This window comes from Arvicanthis niloticus, chromosome 3 (genome assembly GCF_011762505.2).
Source record: "Arvicanthis niloticus isolate mArvNil1 chromosome 3, mArvNil1.pat.X, whole genome shotgun sequence".
NCBI lineage: Eukaryota > Metazoa > Chordata > Mammalia > Rodentia > Muridae > Arvicanthis > Arvicanthis niloticus.
This window is the reverse complement of record NC_047660.1, coordinates 43,101,768-43,120,665: the sequence shown is the minus strand read 5'-3', so window position 1 is coordinate 43,120,665 and position 18,898 is coordinate 43,101,768. Positions and strand designations below refer to the sequence as shown.

Sequence of the window (18,898 nt, the reverse complement as noted above, 5' to 3'; positions counted from 1 at the left end):
TTATTAAAATCATAATAAGAAGTTCTGATGACAGCGTATACTTATAACACTAAAAATAAAATTCTTGTAGAACTTGAAGGAATTTGTTCATAAAATCAGTATTTGTTTCTAACACATGATTTCTACAAAGGCATATATAGAAAAGCAGTGCTTTAAAGTTTATGTTGCTCTTCAAGCTGGAAGAGAGATTATGAGTAAACATGGGTGAATGCCTTAAAAAACAGGTTCATAATACATTTTTTTTTGGAGTGACTTTAGTATGTGATTATTATTTAAATAAATTCAAGTAAATAATGAACATCTTAAAATTACAATTAACAAAATATATAATATAAAATGATTATGTGATTCTAGACCTTTTTAATATATATATAATATATATATATATATAAATATATTATATATATATAATCTCTTTCCCTCCTTTCCTTCCTTGGGTTTTACATGATTACATGATCTTTCCTAGGTACGAAAAATATGAAAATGAATTAGACATGGTCTTTACCCTGACGGAACTCATATTCACTAGTATACTGATGAACACAACAGTTTAGGCTATGGTGCTCAGAAGAGCAGGGACGTAGGAACTCAGAGAAAAAGCCCTTGCTTAACATGTGTGAGACTCTCTGTTTGATCTCTATACTGCAAGAAACCAACAATGAAATCCTTGTCTGACACAGCTTAAAAAGTATATTCAGACTGGATAATGAGGGAAATGTTCTGCAAGAGGTAACCTCTTCTCTGAGAATCTGAGTCTTAAAGGATGTTAAAGATTTATTCATGAAAAGTGAGGTGGAAAACTTTTATGTCTAGAGTCACAGAGTGGGACACAGGACAGAAATCAGAAGAAAACATGGCTTTGAAAACCATGATGAGAACTCCTGGGAATTCGATCTTTCATTCACTCCCCCCTCACCACGTCCCTGTCTCCTTCCCCCCAACCCCCCAACCCCCCAACCTCTCTCTCACACACACACACATCTACAGGAGGAAAAGCTACTCAGCTTCCATGTATTCCCTATCTCCATGAAGAACTATATTGACACAGGAGTAGTAAATCCATCCATTCACGTAGATGTTTGCAACTCGTATGTCTTGACTCTGTTCTTTGCTAATTTAGTTGAAAGTCTAAGTGACAGTAACCTTGAACAACGTTTGAGTCAAAATATTGGATACATTATTAGTATAAATTTAGGACATTCAGATAAAAACCAAGTTTAAATCCTACAATGAGATATAATATGGTATAGTTTACATGTCACTGTCCTTTTATCAAGGCTTTTGAGTCATGTGACACAATTTAAATGTCTGAGTTTCCCTCTGCTAAACACACACACACACACACACATTCTACTTAGAGAAAAGCGAATACCTACACTAGTAGTGTAGAGGCTGAGGCTGTTGGGAGTTCCTGAATGATTCTATTTAAACTACAATATGCTGTTTCTAAAGGAATAAAAATATTTTCATTCATTTTAAAATACCTTTCTTTTTTTCACAAATAATAACAGAGATTAACACTTGTATATCTTTGTGCTAAGAAACCCCAGATCTACTTGTAAAATGTTGCATAGTGCCTCCAAGTGGTGAAATAATTTCATTTGTTCTATAAAGCTCACTCTGTGTGTAGCTACAGACAAAAAGGAAACTATAAATGGAGGGGTCATGAAAAATTTGGCAATTTACTGAAAGTTTCTTAATGTACAACAAAAAATTTAAAAATTGAATATACAATGAATCCAAAAGCATAGCCAATAAAACATGATTTTATTTATTTTGGAATGTCATACATAATGCAAAGCATGGTTGTTTAAATTTATAAGCTTCAAACAAAATAATACATGGTGAAGAATTAGAAATACACAATCTTTCTAAAGGTGTGAGACTAATCTTTAATCTTTATGTTTTTATAAAGAAAAGAATACTTTATATGAATCTGACATTTCTATCTTATTTTTCTGTTTAATGGCTTCCTTGAATTTGGAGAAATTATGTATTTTATTTAAATTAAATGCTGGGCTCTGGGATTCTCAGAAGATTACACTAAGCAAGGCTATCCAGCTGTGGTAGTCCCTTACTGACTGCTTCTTTGCACTGGGTAGACCATCTGGGTGGCTACAGAACTGTTTTTTACCTAGCTGAGCACCAAATATATGAAAAAAATTAACAAAAAGTTGAAAATAGAGTTTAAAGGTCTTTGAGTAGGCATAAAACCTGAAAGGAAATTTCAAGTTGTAAAACACATCATCACAAATTATACGATTCCAACCTTTACTTCAACAATATAAATTATATGATTTCAACCTTTACTTCAACAAGGCTCAGTTTCTCATTTGGACAAAAGGGTCAATACTTGACCTATTGATTTTATAGAAACTATAAAGGCACAGTGAGGCAGTATATGAGAAGAATCCTTTGAAATCACCAAACAAGTATAGTCTGTGTGCACAAAGAGGAAATATATAAGCCCACAGAACAACTTTACCACAGTGAATTCCCTGCTTTCTTTTCAGTTCTCACTTTTTCCTGAAGATTTCTGAGAACCTTCCACTCGTTTGTTGACTGTCTTTAAAAACATAGCTTTTAATTTCTATGACTGAGCTATTTTTACTGGTTTCTCTCTTGTTCTTCAAATGTGTGTTATGTGAGGGTCTATCCTAGGACCTTGTACCCACTCCAGTTTTCAGACAATCCAGTTGGATGCAAGACTGGAGAGTCATTGCTTCACAGGCAGCTTCCAGACTTGCTTGTCCCAGGCTCTGCTGTAAGGTCCAGGTCGGTACTTTCAATCGAAGATCAACTGTTTCCAGGCGGATGCTATTCTTCCTGGATGAGGTGAAACCCTCTACCCCCTCTAATCCCAACCCTCCTCCCATGCTTTGTGGTCAGCTCTCGGTAGCTGGTTAAGCAAACCTTGGAGAAAGAAGTATTTTCTCCATTCTTCTTCACCACCCACTTCCATGTAAAAGATCCACTGAACTCACCTCTAAAATGTTGAATTTATCTGTCCTCAGATCCATCTGAAATTCTACAGCCTCAATTGAGACTTGTTAGTTCTTTTTAAAAAATATTGTTTCCATGCAACTTCTTTGGTCACTCACCCCTTAAACCCATCTCCTTAAGTGAGATGCTGTGGAGTGGGGAATCCTCTATTTTGATGCCTACTCACTGCCCAGAAAGTAAACTCCCCCTTTCTGCCATGTGACCTGGGATCCCTATCCTAGTTCCATGCTGCCCATCCTCTGACACTCTTTTCTGCCTTGCGTAGGTTACACACGTTCAGTTTCATGTCCTACTTCATGGTGTTCTCTCTCTCTGCTACGACTGACTGTACTTTGTCAAAAATCTGTATATGGGAATAGAGCAGCAGTTCTCAACCTGTGGGTCATGACCCCTTGGGGTGGTCAAAGGACCCTTTCACAGGGGTCACCCAAGACTATCAGATATTTATGCTATGATTAATAACAGTAGCAAAAGTATAATTATAAAGTAGCAACAAAAATAATCTTATGGTTGGGGGTACAACATGAGGAACTATATTAAAGGGTCACTGCATTAAGAAGGTGAGAACCACTAGGCTACACTCTGTGGTTAAGAGTGGTTGCTACTCTTGGGGGTTCTTAGCACCCACATTGGGTGGTACTTACAGCTTCCCTGTAACTCCAGCTCCAGGAGATCTGATGCCTTCTTCTGCCCTCTGCAGGCACCTGCATACATTCGTGCATATAGACACACTGAGAAATACACCCACACACACACTTTTAAAAAGCTGTACATATGTGATGGTTTGTATATGCTTGGCCCAGGGAGTGGCACTATTAGGAGGTATGGCCTTGTAGGAGTAGGTGTGTAACTGTAGGCATGAGCTTAGGGTTTAAGACCTTCATCCTAGCTGCCTGGAACTGAGGATTCTGTTGGCAGCCTTCAGATGAAGATGTAGAACCCTCAGCTCCTCCTATACCATGCCTACCTGGATGCTGCCATGTTTCCACCTTGATGATAATGGGCTGAACCTCTGAACCTGTAAGCCAGCCCCAATTAAATGTTTCCTTATAAGAGTTGCCTTGGTCATGGTGTCTTTTCACAACAGTAAAACCCTAACTAAGACAACATGTTTTGGGCTCATAAAATATATCATTTTCTCTGTAATAACTCTTTTCTCCTGACCTCTGAGTAAAACTAACTGTAGCACCTTTGGTACTCATCTGTTTTTAAAATTTCTTAGTTGTAGAAACAGTTTATTTCAAAAAGAAAATTTAAAACATGGAGGAAATGTCTAGCAAGGATGCTCCCCTATTTACTGAAACAACAGAAAATGAGACAGAAATTCTGGGAATGAAAGAAACAATCAAGTCAAAATCCCATGAGAAAGCATCACTAACAGACAAGATAAATTAGAATGAATGAATGAATTTCAAGGTTGGGGGGAGGACTAAGCTGAGACAATACTACATTCAGATACGTAAACAAAAAAATAACAAACAACTAATAATTCCCAAAAGTCTGGGGTACATTCAAAAAACAAAACCCCAAAACCAATGAAGTAGAAGGAGCTGAGATAACTCATCATAAGGCATAGATAATTTATTCAATTAACTTTATAGAAGAAATTTCCCTAAACTTAGAGAAAGATATCAGCATCTAAACACAAAAGGCATTATAAGCCCAAACAGATGTGAGCAGAGAAATTCTCCACAATATACCAGTCACAATGTCATATACACAAAACGAAGACTAAAAGCAGAAAACGGAAAAAATTCCAGCTCATATGCAAAGGGGGAAACATAACATCAAATACTTTGTAAGAAACATGAAACCAGGAATGTATGGAATTATACATTTCAAGCTCTAGAAAAAAATGATTGTCAACAAAGTTTTGAGAGTCAACAAAAATATTTTAAACTGATGGATAAATTAAGGCAATTATTAACAACCAAGCCAGTATTGCAGAAAACTCATAAAAGAATACTAAATACGTAGGAAAAACAAAGTCGCATCCATAGAGACAGAGAAAAGAATGCATTCCATGAGTGACCAAAAAGAGTTGGGAAGAAAGTAGTCAGGCACAACCAGAAAACCCTACTACTAGCAGAGGAGGATACAGAAATATTAATAATTTAGCCAGTCAGAAAATCAACTAACAAAATCATAGGGAATGACCTTTCGTATAAATTATCTCAACTAACAAGACATAGAATAACTTGTAGCAGCATATTTTCCCCACAAGTTGGAAGGAGTAAGGAGTGGAAGAGGAGGGGTAAGGAGAGGAAGAGGAGAAGCTAGCAGAGACAGGAGGAGAGAGAGGAAGGAGACATGCACCTGTCTCCTGCAGTCAAAGGTAGTTGATATATCTAGGTTGGATATTGGGTTACACCTCTAATTGTGTGGGCATCTTGTTATTGAGCATTACCAAACATATAAAGCCTTCAGATAATCTAAGCATTGGAATTTCATTCCTACTGGGCCCGTGTGAATGGCGGGATGGTCTGGGCAAAGCCCAGCCTTGTGGAGACAGTGTGGAAGATTGGCAGAGCCATCTCCCATGTTGGCATCTTGTGGTGGCAGGGCTGGTGTCTCTGGCCACCTGAGCCAGCAGTCTGAGCTGAATGGTGGTGAAAATACACTGCCCTGCTGCCGCTCCTGGGCACAGGTCTTGCCTAGTTGGGAACATGGCAGCCTGTATCACAAGGCAGATCAGGTGCTGCTGTTTTAAAATATCCCCCGCAACACTAACTGATGAAATAAATAAAACAAGGAACATCTATTGTCTTTAAGAAACATACTTAACCAGCAAAGACAAAACAAGCAAAAAATAACAGCAACAAAACATAGTCAAAAGGTGAAAATCAGCATACCAGACAAATGCAAGCTGTGTACATGCTTGCATTTCTTGTACCCATTAAGATAGATGTCAAACCAAAACTAGAGATAAAGGGGCCACTACATATAACAACAGAATCAACTCATCAGGGAGACAGAACAACTGCAAATATCAATCCCTGAATTTTAGGATTAGAAATTTCATAAGACAAACTCTGAAAGGCAAAATACCTCACACACAGATGCTGACACAATCATGATGGTAGACAATTGCAAACTGGCAGAGAAACTTCAAAACTAAATTATACCATAATACATACACCTTGAATTAAGTGATGTCCATCCAACAGACACTAAGTACACACTTAGCAGAAGAAATATTGAATACTCTCTAAAACTGACCATGAAGCAAACCTTAGCAAATACAAAAAATAAAATACAAAGGAAAGAAGGAATTTTCCTTTCTATTTTAGAGACTACAGCAGAATAAAACTAAAAATCATCAAGAGAAATTCACAAATGGTTGAAGACTGAGTAATAAGTTCTGAAAAAAAATCACAGAGGAACTTAAAAACATCTGTAGGATCAAATACAAAATGGTAACACAATCAAGCAGACCCTTATGCTATATTATTATAGCCAAGGGCTTTCAAAGAACGTTTATGACTTGCCAAAATTAAATTCAGAAGATAGGAACTATTTAAACAGACCTATAATGAGCAAGAGATCAAAGTGCTAATTACATTTCCCCCCAAGGAAAACCTGGGACCCTGTGGATTCACTGCTAAATTCTACCAGTCTTTTAAGGAAGATCTAGCGCCACGAACACTTCAAACCTTTCCATAGATAGAAAGAGCAAGAACACTACCAAACTCTGCCCATGGATCAAAAACCCTAACTGGAATTCTGATACTGCTAGAGAAAAATATTCCAAGAAGCCAGCATACACTGGAAGTCTTAAAACAGGGCTGTAATAGCGCAAGAATTTGCAAACAGATTACATGAAATAAAAAACCTTTTGCATAGCAAAGGGAACTACCAGCAGGAGAAGAAGCAGGTTACAGAGTATAGAATCTTTACTTCCAACAGGGGCTTAGCATTTATCCATAGCATATTAGAAAAAAAAACTTCAAATAAACAATAAAGCTGCCTGGCAATAAATAAGTTCATGAAATAAACAGATTAGCCTCAAAAGAATCACAAATGTCCAGAGCTATACTGAGGACACATCCAGCACCTTTAGTCAGCAGGGACATGAAAGTCCAAACTATTTTAAGATTCTACCTAACCCTAGTCAGAAGGTCTGCTTCCAAGAGAAAAGCATGGCAAAGCTGGAGAGATGGCTCCAGGGACTGGAACACTAGCTGCTCTTCCTGGTGATCTGAATTTGATTCCCTACACCAGTGTGATGGCTCAAAACCATCTGTAACTCCAGTCTCAGGGGATCCGACATTCTCTTCTGGCGTCTCTGGTCACTTCACACATGTGCACAGACATACACGCAGATAAAACACCTATACACATAAAAATAAGTAAACAGAAGAAAAAGATGACGATGCTGACGAGGGTGTGGGGAAGTTGCACGTATTCACTGCTGGTGCGAGTGCATACTGAACAGTCATCGTAGAAACCAGCATGGAGGTTTCACACAAAGTAAACGGTGAGGACATGAAGTCAGCAGGGTGACATGCTGGGAAAATCTGGGGAAGAGCTAGAGGGGAAGTGAAGGATGGTTAAGATCATATTTCATTGTAAAGATGCATCAAATTCTCAAAAGAATATACACAAAGGAAACAAAACAAAAAACAGAACAGCTTTGACCCAGCTGGTTTGTTTCTTGGCATACACCCAAAAGACTCTATCCTGCCACAAAGACACACAAACAAGCACGCTTATTGCTTTTCTAGTCACAGTAGTAAGGACTTGGAGCTAGCCTCCTTGTTCACCAACAAAATACAGCACATATACACAATATTTTATTTAGCCATAATGAAATTATCAAACTTGTAGAAAAATCGATGGATCTGGAATTATTTTATGCTGACCAAAATAATCCAGACTCAGAATAACAAACACTGCATGTTTTTCCTTATATATAAATTCTAACTTTTAATGTTTATATAAACATACACATATATGGATATGTAAATTTGTGGGCATAAGTGTGGATATAGGTGTTGAATCTAGAAAGGGAACATAAAAAGGGGATTGAGCAGGGAAGAAGTAATAAAACCCATGAGACAGGAAAGAGGGGCTTCTGGGAGTGAAAGGTGTACAAGGGGGCAGGGAAAGGCAGGGGAGGGTCAGTAGAAACATGAGAGTGCCACAAGGAAACCTAGTATTTTACAAGGCAACTAAAAATACATAGTTAAAAGGCAATGTTTATCTCCCGTACTGTATTTGATTCAAATGAGAAAGGTGGCTTTATTTCTCACTGGACTGGGCTTCATCCCTAAACAAAAGCTGGCATCTGCCAAACACTGAGCTGAACAGACCTGGTCTTGAATTATAGATAAATACAGAGAACAAACTTTAGGAATGACATCACACTGATTTTTTTTTCATCAGTTGTCATAAGAATTAGAGCAAAGTCATTGGGCTTTGGGTAACAGTGAGATCATACCATAAAGATGAATTATCTTTTATAATCCTCGTGATTTTATATAAATCAAAAAGCTAAATATTCTCTTTTGCAGCCAGCATAGAAGGATGTGTGAAACATTTATGCAAAATTCCAGTCAAGAACCTGTAAAATACACATAGAAATAAAATGTTAGATCCTAACTAGTGTTTTTAGAATATCAAGGTAAGAATATAGAGTTCATTAAAATGTTTTTTGTACATTAAAAATTAAGGACACTCTAAAGAGTAAAAACATACACAATTGAGTTAAACTATAGAAAAGCTGAGTAGGTACTAAGGGGTCCTGGGGGCTCCTTTAGCCAACAAGTCAAATAGACATAACCTAATCCCAGTACTGGAAGCTTCATTTGGTGACAAAAGATGGCCACTGAGACTCTACCTCTCTCCTTATTTGGTGATTTCACTTAGATTGCGTTCACATATGTTCATATTTTATTAAAGTTTTACTGTATTAGGTTTCTATACTACCTTTCAAATGCCACCCACTATTTTAGCAGTCTCTTCCTATATTCTCTGCCACAGCCCCTTTTCCTCTTCCCCTTCCCACTTTATCCTCACCTTCTACACCCCTACTCCATCCATAGCTATCTATTCTATTTCCCTTTGCTAATGAGATCTGTTCTCTCTAGTCCCTTACTGTATGGTCACCCTCTGTGGTTCTATAGATTCTAGCTTGCTTATCATTGTCTTCACAGCTAATATAAACATATAAGTGAATGCATACTATGCTTGTCAGGATGATTTTTCTAGTTCCATCCATTTGCCAGCCAATTTCATGATGTTATCTTTTTAAACAGCTGAGTAATACTCCATTATGTAAATGTACCACATTTTCTTTATACATTCGTCTGTTGAGAAACATCTTAGGTTATTTCACATTTCTGGCTATTATGAATGGAACAGCAATGACTATGGATAAGGAACTATCCCTGTGGCAGAAGGAAGCATCCTTTGGGTATATGCCCAAGAGTGGCATAGCTGGATCTTAAGATGGATCAATTCCCATCTTTCTGAGGAACTACTATATTGATTTCCATAGTGCTTGTGCAAGTTTTCATTCCCACCAGTAATGGAGGAATATTTTCCTTGCTCCATGTCCCCACCAGCATGACTTGTATTATTGATCTTAGCTACTTTGACAGGTGTAAGATAGAATCTTAAAGTGTTTTTGATTTGTATTTTCCTGATGGCTAAGGATGCTGAATATTTCTTTAAGTGTTTATCAGCCATTTGAGTTTCCTCTATTGAGAATTCTCTGTTTATATTTGTACCCATTTTAGTTAGGTTATTTGTTTTTTTATAACCAATTTTTTGAGTTCTTTATATATTTTGGATATTAGTCCTCTATCAGATATGGAGTTGGGAAATATTTTCTCATCCTGTAGGCTGTCACTTTGTCTAAATGACAGAGTTCTTTTCCATGCACAAGTTTTCTAATTTTATGAGGTCTCACTATAAATTACTGATCTTGGTGCTTGTACCAATGGCATTCTGTTCAGAAAGTCTTTTCTTGGGCTGATGAGTTCAAGGCTACTTTCCCTTTCTCTTTTACCAGGTTCAGTTTATGTTGAAGTATTTGACCCATTTGCAGTTAAGTTTTGTGTGGGATGATAAGTATGGTTCTATTTTGATTCTTCTACGTGCAGCTATCCCAGCTTAACCAGCACCATTTGTTGAAGATGCTGTCTTTTTCCCCAATGTGTATTTCTGGCCTCTTTAAAACAAATCAGATATCCATAAGGACGATGGATTTATGCTTGGGTCTTCAATTTGGTTCCATTGATCAAGGTGTCTGTTTTTATGCCAAGACCATGTGCTTTTAATTACTATAACTTTGTAGTTCAACTTGAAATCCAGAATGGTGACAACTCCAGCGTTCTTTTATTATTCAGGATTGGCTAAGCATTCCTGTTTTGGTGTATGTGTGTGTTTCCACATGAAGCTGAATATTGTCCTTTCAAGATCTGTAAAGAATTTTGGAATTCTTGAATCTGTTGATTCTGTTGGAATTTTAATGGGGATTTCATTTAATCTGTAGGTTGCTTTTGGTAGGATCACCATTTCTACAGTATTAGTCCATTTTTTCATAAAACAAAAATAATGAAAGGTATAAAGATGTTAAAATAGAACATGCATAGATCAAGTTACTACAGAGACAAAGATTTATTTATAAAAGATTTTTTTAAAAAGTAAATTACCTTATACCTTTAACATAAACCTGTTATTTAACATAAACTTTAACATAAACTAATTATTTTTCATGAACTAGAAAAAGAAATGAGCATTACTCATCATGGAGCATGTTGCTGAAAATGAATTTTTCTAAGCTATTTTTCCACTTAGAAATTAAAATTTGAGCTGGGTGTTGTGGTGCATTAATCCCAGCACTTGGGAGGCAGAGGCAGGTGAATCTCTGAGTTTGAAGCCAGCCTGGTCTACAGAGTAGAGTTCCAGAACAGCCACAACTACACAGAGAAACCCTGTTTCAAAAACTCAATCAATCAATCAATCATCAATCAATCAGTAAATTAAATGAAGACTTGATATTCTTACAGGGAGGAAGGAATGTTACTAAACTACTTTTTCAGTGAAGGCAGAGAAAGACTGAAAGGAGGAGGGGGGAGGTGAGTGGGAAGAGCTATGGAAAGAGACTGAAGAGGGAGACACTACAGAGGAGGCTCTGTACCTCATTCTCTAAGGGATATGAAGCCTATCTGTGTACCGAAGTTAAGACCATCACGGACATGTGAAAAAAACTTCTCAGGATGACAGGATGTGCAGAGGTCAAGATCTTCCTTCTGGTCTTGAATATTCTGTGGAAGAATTCCTCCTTGTTCTAGAAGAATCCTTAAAAGGAAGATTTTTCAAAAGATAGCAATGAAAACACATGAGAAAAAGGATTGGTACTTGTGTGGACACATTCGAGGAAAGACCTCAGAACAACGGGAATAGCCACTCACTGCACAGCAGTGGCTAGGCAGGAAATGGCAGCTTTTGTCAGCACTCATTACTGGAGCTCATATGAGCTGCTGGTGTTCCATACTGCCATGCAGACATGTGCTAGCTCTGGGACAGGGGAAGGAACGTTAACCGCTTGCTTGGAAGAAACTTACCAAATGACAGAGCATTTGTGAGGAAAACTCTTTGGGTTCAGACATGGTAGACTATCTAATAATCTCAACTTCCCATCGTTTTTTCTCCTATTTACTGGTTTTCACAGAAAAGTTTCTTCATAAATATTCTGACATAATTATGAATAAAATTAGTGATACTTATTTTACAAGTGACATTTAAGAATCAATGCCAATTTACTGAATCCTTTCTACTCGTGTGTTAAATGAAGCAGGGTCTGGTTATGGTTTTGCTGACTAAAACAGAAACATAATTCAATTCAGACACCTGTTTCCTTTTATAGAAATGACTATTTTCAACAGAGACTAAAGAGCAAATTCATAAATCCAAAAAGCACAGGACCACAAATAAAAAAGTAGTTACACATTTATACTTCCTGATATTTTACAAGAAATGTTTCTAGTTAATTAGACAATATGAACACTTTTAAAATATCAACTTATAGTTTCTATTACTTAGGAGAGTTGACCTAAGCACTAGCTGTGAATTAAAGTGTGTACCAGCCACTCTATACAAAGTTTAAGTACTTTTCTGTAGAGATCAACTTGGAATTGACTTCAAAATCAGTAAACTGTAACAGTCATGAAATTATCTGTGATACCTGTGAGAATAAATACCTTACTTAAATGGGTTTTCCCATGTGTGCATGTCAGCTCCTTAAATATTTATAATCTGAATCGTGTGGGGAGTTACTTACTGTTCTCTAAAGTAATTTTCACCCACAAAACAATAAGCAATAATCAAACTTTCAGCACCATATTGAAATCAAACATACCTGGTGGCTTTTCGGATGTCAACATAGGGACTTGGTGAGTCAAACTGTCTCACACATGAAGGATGAAGATTGTGAAATGAGATTGCTGATTCTTTGGGGAGAGTAAAGCAGCAAGATCCCACTGAAGGTCCCAGAACAACAATAATGTCTTCCAGATCACAGCCATATTCTGCTATCATAGCATTCACAGTAGCCATAGCTACACCCAACAAGGTACCTTTCCAGCCTGGTGAATGGGAAGACAAGACAAGGGAAGTGAGAAATGTAGAATTTCGACTGCTTTTATGTCTCAGTGAAAAATTAACAGCTGTGGTTTATGCATTCAAAGTCCTGGTATAATAGATGAGACACAAAAATAATGACTCCATTACAGTACTGGCTTTAACATTAGATGAGCCAGACAGAGCACCTTACAGAATGCTCTGTAAGCACTGAATGCACAGTTAATGGGAGCTTCTTTTGAAAAGTGGTACTGATGTTTAGTCTCCATAGGAATAATATCCTTTTAGTCTTTCCCTCTCTTTCCTATTGACTAGGGTAATGCAACATATGAAATGTAACACTTAAACCACTTAAAGTACACAACTCAGTATTACTATTTGTAGTGTTCAATTTCTAGAATTCTTTCATCTATCATATTTGAAACTATATTCACAATCAAAATCATTTCTCCCTTCCTATAACATTTTTTGTTGTTGTTTATGAATTTGATTGCTCTATGTCCTTTATGTGAAGGGTATCATATTGAATTTGTCTTTCTGTGACTGGCTTATTGCATCAAGTATGAAAACTAGAAGGTTCATCTATATTGCAGTATGTGTCAGAATGTATTGCCCTTTTAAGATAAAACATTGTATCATATATATCATATCACATCACATTTTGCTACTCACTCATTTGTCACTTGGGCATTCAAGTTGTTTCTACTTTGTAGACCTGTGAATCAGGATGCTATACATGCAGACATGAATTCTTTTGGACACAGACCCAGAATTAGAATTGCTACATCATATGCCAATTTTTTTTAAGGAATCAACTTTTTTTTTTTTTAAGTTAATGTGGGTCTCACTATGTAGCCGAAATCCACTTTGTAGCTCAGGTTAGCCTCAAACTCAGAGATTTGCTTGCCTCTGCCCTACAAGAGCTGAGACTGAAGTGTCACTATATGCAGAATGCCTTCCTATAGTGACTCTCCACTTGGTTCACACTTCCCTCCTGAGAGGTGTTCAGTGATGAGATGGTGGTTTTGACTTACATCTTTAATTATGAATGATGTTGATTAACTTTGCTTATGTTTCTTAGCCATTTCCAAATCATTTTAGGGAAAAATTCTATTCCTTAACTTCTGATCTTCCTGCCTCAACTTGCTGAGTGCTGGGATTATAGGTATGTTCCACCATACCTGGTCTATATGATGCAAGATACTGAACAGACGGTGTCATGCCTGCCAAGTGAGCACTCTACCAAAGGAATTCTACACCAACCTCTTCACCCATTTTAAAATCCAGCTGTTGCTCTACTGTAGTTTCAGGTGTTGTTTTAGATATTAACCCTTATTAGATGTAACGGTTTGTGAAGTAGTTCTGCCATTGTATGAGTTCCTATGGATCCATAGATCCTCCTTTGATGCAGAAGCACTTTAAATTTTAATGAAGTTCAATTTACCTGTCTTTAAATTTGTTTCTTTCTTTTTCTCTTTGGTCTTAGTTTTGTTTTGTTTTTTGTTGTTGTTGTTGTTGTTGTTGTTTTTTGTTTTTTGTTTTTTTCCTGCTTTGGAGGCCTAAAAACTGTATTTCTTAATCCAAAGACACAAATACTTACAATGTTGGTTTTATAATTTTGCCTCTTACAACCTAAGTCATTGATCCATTCTGACCTAATTTTTTAGTAGGTCTGGTCAGGGCCAGATCCTTCTTTTGCACGTGGATGTCTGCCTCTCTCTGCTCCACTGCTTGAGGGTACCATTCTTCCTCATTGAATAACTGGCATCTTTGTTGAAAAGCTTTCAACCACAGGTCAAGTTATTTGCATCATGTGGGCTCCTATGCTATGTTTCCACTCATGGCTATAGACAAGCACGTTTCGTTGTGTGTTTGTTTTGTTTTTCTCTCCTGGCCTTTACTCATGCTGCTTTACCCTTGGGAACTCCTTTCTATAACATGCTGGCCATTCCCTATTCCCTGGTGCCCAGACTTCAAGGATCCTTAGCCAGAGGCAGCCACGCTCTAAGTATGGTGAAAGCAGGAGGAGCTGCTCTTTGCTTATCACAATGATTATGGTTATTATGCACATTAAAGACATCGAGGGCTAAAGATAATTTAATTTGTACTGCAGGATTGTCTTGCCCTAAATGTTAATAGTATATTCTTGCTTAGAAATACTGACAATCTTAAAACCTACAGATTCCAGAATATCACAAGATACCACCTACTTAGGGAATTTTAGTCTGACTCATCTAATCTGAGTTTTATACTCCTGATATCTGTTTCTGTAGTAAGAATGTGCAGGCCTCATCCTACCACAAAGCAATGCAACTTACATCTATGCCCATGAGAAAAACAACTATAAATTGGGGGGTGGTGGGCTGTAAGAAGCATCTGGGTGCTTGGTCAAGCATAAGCCTGGAACCACGGACCCTTATGGGATGGCAGGATTTCGCCTCTGCTCCGAGGCCCTAGTTCTTTTCATTTAGCTTCAGCCCCCCCACAACCCCTCCCACAGAGAGGTCTATGACCATCAAGAATAGGCCTCAGGCCCTAGAGAGATTTACATACTAATGAGTTGCCTGAAGGCCAGAAGGCCTAGCCAATTAAGCATTCTTCCCCAGCCCCTCCCTTCTCTCTCCTTTCCTATTTAACTCAGGTCTGCCTTGAGTTTCATGGGGGTGTACATCCAGATTCAACTATCATCCATCATGCCAATAAAGCCGTTTTGGAAACCCAAGGACTTTCTCATGTCATTGGCACTGTATCGTGAGGAACCATGGAGAAGGCCTCTAATGAGCCACCATGCCTAACTTCCCACCTGGAGAAACCCTCAGCGTCCCAGCCACCCTTACCCACAATAAATCACCCTGTATTGAAATTTATAAAATCTTAATTGATTAAACACACCTACCAGAGTGAGCAACCCCACATGCTTTTTTCACAGGATCTGCAAAGACTATAGGTATACAGTCGGCACCCAGAGCTGTGATTGTGACTCCTCTCTGATTTGTGATTATCCCATCGTAAGACTCAGGCTCCTTCTTGCCCATAACCCACACTTCATTGGCGTGATCTGTCTAACACAAAATGTAGGACAAAATGGTTTGAAAATGAAACATGGTACATGAGAGCTTTTCTACAAGAACTGGTCACAAAATTAGGTAATCAGGGTATGATCATCCACTTCCATAAATGATAAAATGCCAAATACAACTCTCTGCAGATGTGGTTTTTAGGGAAGTAAACTTAGAAGTCTTCACCAACCCCCATCAAAGATGAGTACATCTTCACTCAGAGTACTTCTCCTAAAAGGTAAGTTTCACTTTCTTTGCAGAAATGTGAAAGTACCAAATGAGTGATTTTCCCCTTTTATTAGACTCAATCCTATCTAGAATTCTTATATAACAGATTTTTTCCTCACTTAGACCCTAGTCCTCCCTGCTTTTCACTTAAAAAGTTAGGGCCCAAACTTTTTCCTGTTCACTCAGGGACCTTCCTTCTATATTGAAAAGATAGTGGTCTTATACTCTGTCAAAAGTTCACTATACTTCTAGAATTGAGGGGGTCTCGATGAAATACATACATACACACAGTATGTGACCACACACATATAAAGTACAGAAAAACAATTTCAGCATTATCGTAAAATGTTAGATGAAGCACCAGAAGCAAAAGTTAAATAGCTTAAGGGTTATATAAATATACTGAGAGTGAAAAATGTTAATATTTTAGAAGACCGAAATAGATAACAAAAGTTTACCTTTATTCGGTAAAATTTCTCTGCGTTAAATCCTACAGCGTTTGCCAACCTACGAACATTTTCTTGAACAACTACTTTGGGATCTCTCCGTTTGGAACTACTGAAAAGATTGAGTGAGCTGAGAGTGGGGATGTAAGATATGCCACCTGTCCGTGTAGTAAATCCATGTAGGAAGATGTCTGTTGAAGATAAGTGGAAAAGCGTCAAAAGATATTCTACAAAGACAGCCTCTCCATCCGACCCTCCCTGGTCACTCCAACCTGCAATAATTGATCTGGTTTCTAACTCTGGCTGCCCTTTGTACCTCCATGTGATGTCACACAGTGCTGTGTGTTTTACCTCCCCACAGGACTGCTGCTCTTCTCAGGGTACTTTCATTTCATCTGGTATAAGTAACATACAGCTCACGATTAACACTACGTACCCAAGGAGGATTATTTGAAATTTTACTCTTCTGTTAAAATGCCCAAAGGGTTGGGGTTTCAGCATTTCTACATAAAAGATTTTCTAGGTCAGAAAAAAAAAATTTTTTTTAGGAGTGTTTGGAGATTTCTCTTAAAGCTGAATTTGCATAGTACAAATTTGTATTTTTAGGGACAGCTCCAATGAAGTCATCCCTTGATGCCACTGACCCACAAGTCATAAAACCCCTATGTTGCAAAAGATGAGCAAGAGTCAACAGAGAGAAAAAAGGGGAAGTGAGGAACTTCTGAAGAAAGTCTGTGTTTTCACTGTAATACAAAGGACAGTGTGGAAGGTACCTGGGATCAAAGGAGATGTGACAATAGTTAGGTCCCCTTTCAGTGCTGGCAGGCTTCTCAAGTACGTTTCTATTTCACTCTGGATGTCTTCCAGTTCATGAGTTGTGGTCAAGTTTATTTCAGTGGACGGTTTCAAAAGGCTATCCCTGCAAGCTACCTGTAAATCTTCAAACTCAAACTCGTACACCTTGGTGAAGAGTTGGTCAAGATAAGCCTTCATTAACAGTTTCCTGTGCTCAGGTGCAATCATCTTAATGCGGCTCAGATTTTTTTCATCAATTTTTTGTTTAATTGTATAAAAAGAGGCAGCCAGGCTGGGATTGCTAACAGTCTCAAATTTTCCCATGAGACATGAAAAGCCATTTCCTGCTTCCAATTCACTAAGGCCACACTCCTCATCTTTTTCCTTGGTGGTATTACTGCAACATATTATGCAAAGGAACTTGGCCTCGGGAACATGGTGGTAGTGAATACTATCCAGTGTCTTCAGTAGCGTCTCATGGCACTTTTTCTGAGAGTTCAATTGTAAACCAGAGAGATCAATCAAGACTGCTTCTGCCATTCTTCAATCAGGTACTTTTCCCCCCAAGACTTTTATGCCATTTCAGCTGTAAGGAAAAATGATCACAAACAACAATAAATTGTGCCGATCTTCTTATAGATACAACCGAAATTTGTGGTGAAAAAAAAAAAAAAAGTAAGTAAATTGCATCAATACAAAAAGTAACCAAAATAAATGTAGCATGCAGACCAGAAAAGCCAGTTCACCATTTAGCCTGACAATTAAGGCAATTAAAGCAGAGCCATCTTCTACTTTGTAAACGGCTGGGTACATTTTTTTTTTTAATAGAATAGAGATTATGCTTTTTTAATAGTATATTTTACAAAATTACTTGTCTGAGATCAAGTCTTTTTAATTATAGGATGTCAATCTATCTGTTATTATCTCACCATGTCTATAAAATTAGATCACATCTCATATGAAATCCTGAGGTCTCACCTTTAGGATATTAAGTTGAGCAGTATCAGCAACTGTTATTTGGGGATTGCGGTTAAGGCAGGGACCTACGGCAAGGTTTCTCCAGCAGTCCTGGAACTAGCGCTGTAGACCAGGCTGGCTTCGAACTCACAGACACCCAACTGCCTCTGCCTCCCAAGTGCTGGAGTTAAAGGTGTGCGGCAACACACACACACACACACACACACACACACACACACACACACACACACACACACACACACACACTGACCGTAGGCTGGGCTTCCCCTAAGATTTACAGTCCTCTATACTTGGAATAATCCCAAAAAGCCACTGCAATTTGGATCAGGGGCAGTTTCTGACCGCTTGCAGATTCTCTTTCCTCCCGGTCCCGGCTGGAGCTCCCCGCTCTGCCGACCCTGTGCTCCCCAATTCTGACCCCTACCACTGCTGACCCTTCACCCCTGCGGCCCCGCAGGGCACTGGCGCCTTCATTCATTCTTTGCGCCAGCCGTGAGCGCGACCTCGGAGGAGCCTGGACTGCACAGCGGCCGGCAGGCCCGTCCCGGCGCGGTCCTCCCCTCCGCCCGGGACTCACCGCGGGGCCGCTTCCCGCGCTCTCCTCGGCGGCTGCGAGCTGGGGTGTGAGCCGCAGCCTCCGCGAGCGAACGAACGCCAGAGTCGCCCGAAGTTGTGCGCCGGCCCGCCCGCCTCACCGCGTCCCGGAGCCTCGAGGCCTCGGGTTCCCGCGGGCGTGCGCCCGGGTTCGGGGGTTCCCGCCACGGCCGCGGGGCGGCGCCCGGGAGACGCAAGGCCGAGCCC

General features: G+C 38.7%; 1 protein-coding gene across 6 annotated transcripts; it reads right to left on the bottom strand.

The window, feature by feature from the left end:
- Positions 1–1,750: 1,750 nt before the first annotated feature.
- Positions 1,751–18,814, bottom strand: Lacc1 (laccase domain containing 1). Of its 6 annotated transcripts, XR_004606468.2 has the most exons (8): positions 18,675–18,814; positions 17,098–17,705; positions 16,337–16,515; positions 15,488–15,653; positions 12,371–12,596; positions 11,150–11,310; positions 8,444–8,566; positions 1,751–7,531 (listed from the first exon to the last, which is right to left on the bottom strand). XR_004606468.2 is itself a non-coding variant. In XM_034499080.2 (7 exons), exons 2-6 carry the CDS (start codon positions 17,657–17,659, stop codon positions 11,151–11,153), a joined length of 1,293 nt encoding a protein of 430 aa, XP_034354971.1. In that variant the 5' UTR covers positions 17,660–17,705; positions 18,675–18,814; the 3' UTR covers positions 7,538–8,566; position 11,150. The 6 variants fall into 6 exon arrangements, 5 of the variants coding, with proteins under 5 accessions (XP_034354971.1, XP_076786811.1, XP_076786814.1 ...); XM_034499080.2 differs by lacking the exon at positions 1,751–7,531 and having other exon boundaries at positions 7,538–8,566; XM_076930696.1 differs by lacking the exons at positions 1,751–7,531; positions 16,337–16,515 and having other exon boundaries at positions 7,538–8,566; positions 15,488–15,649.
- Between the last annotated feature and the right edge of the window lie 84 nt (positions 18,815–18,898).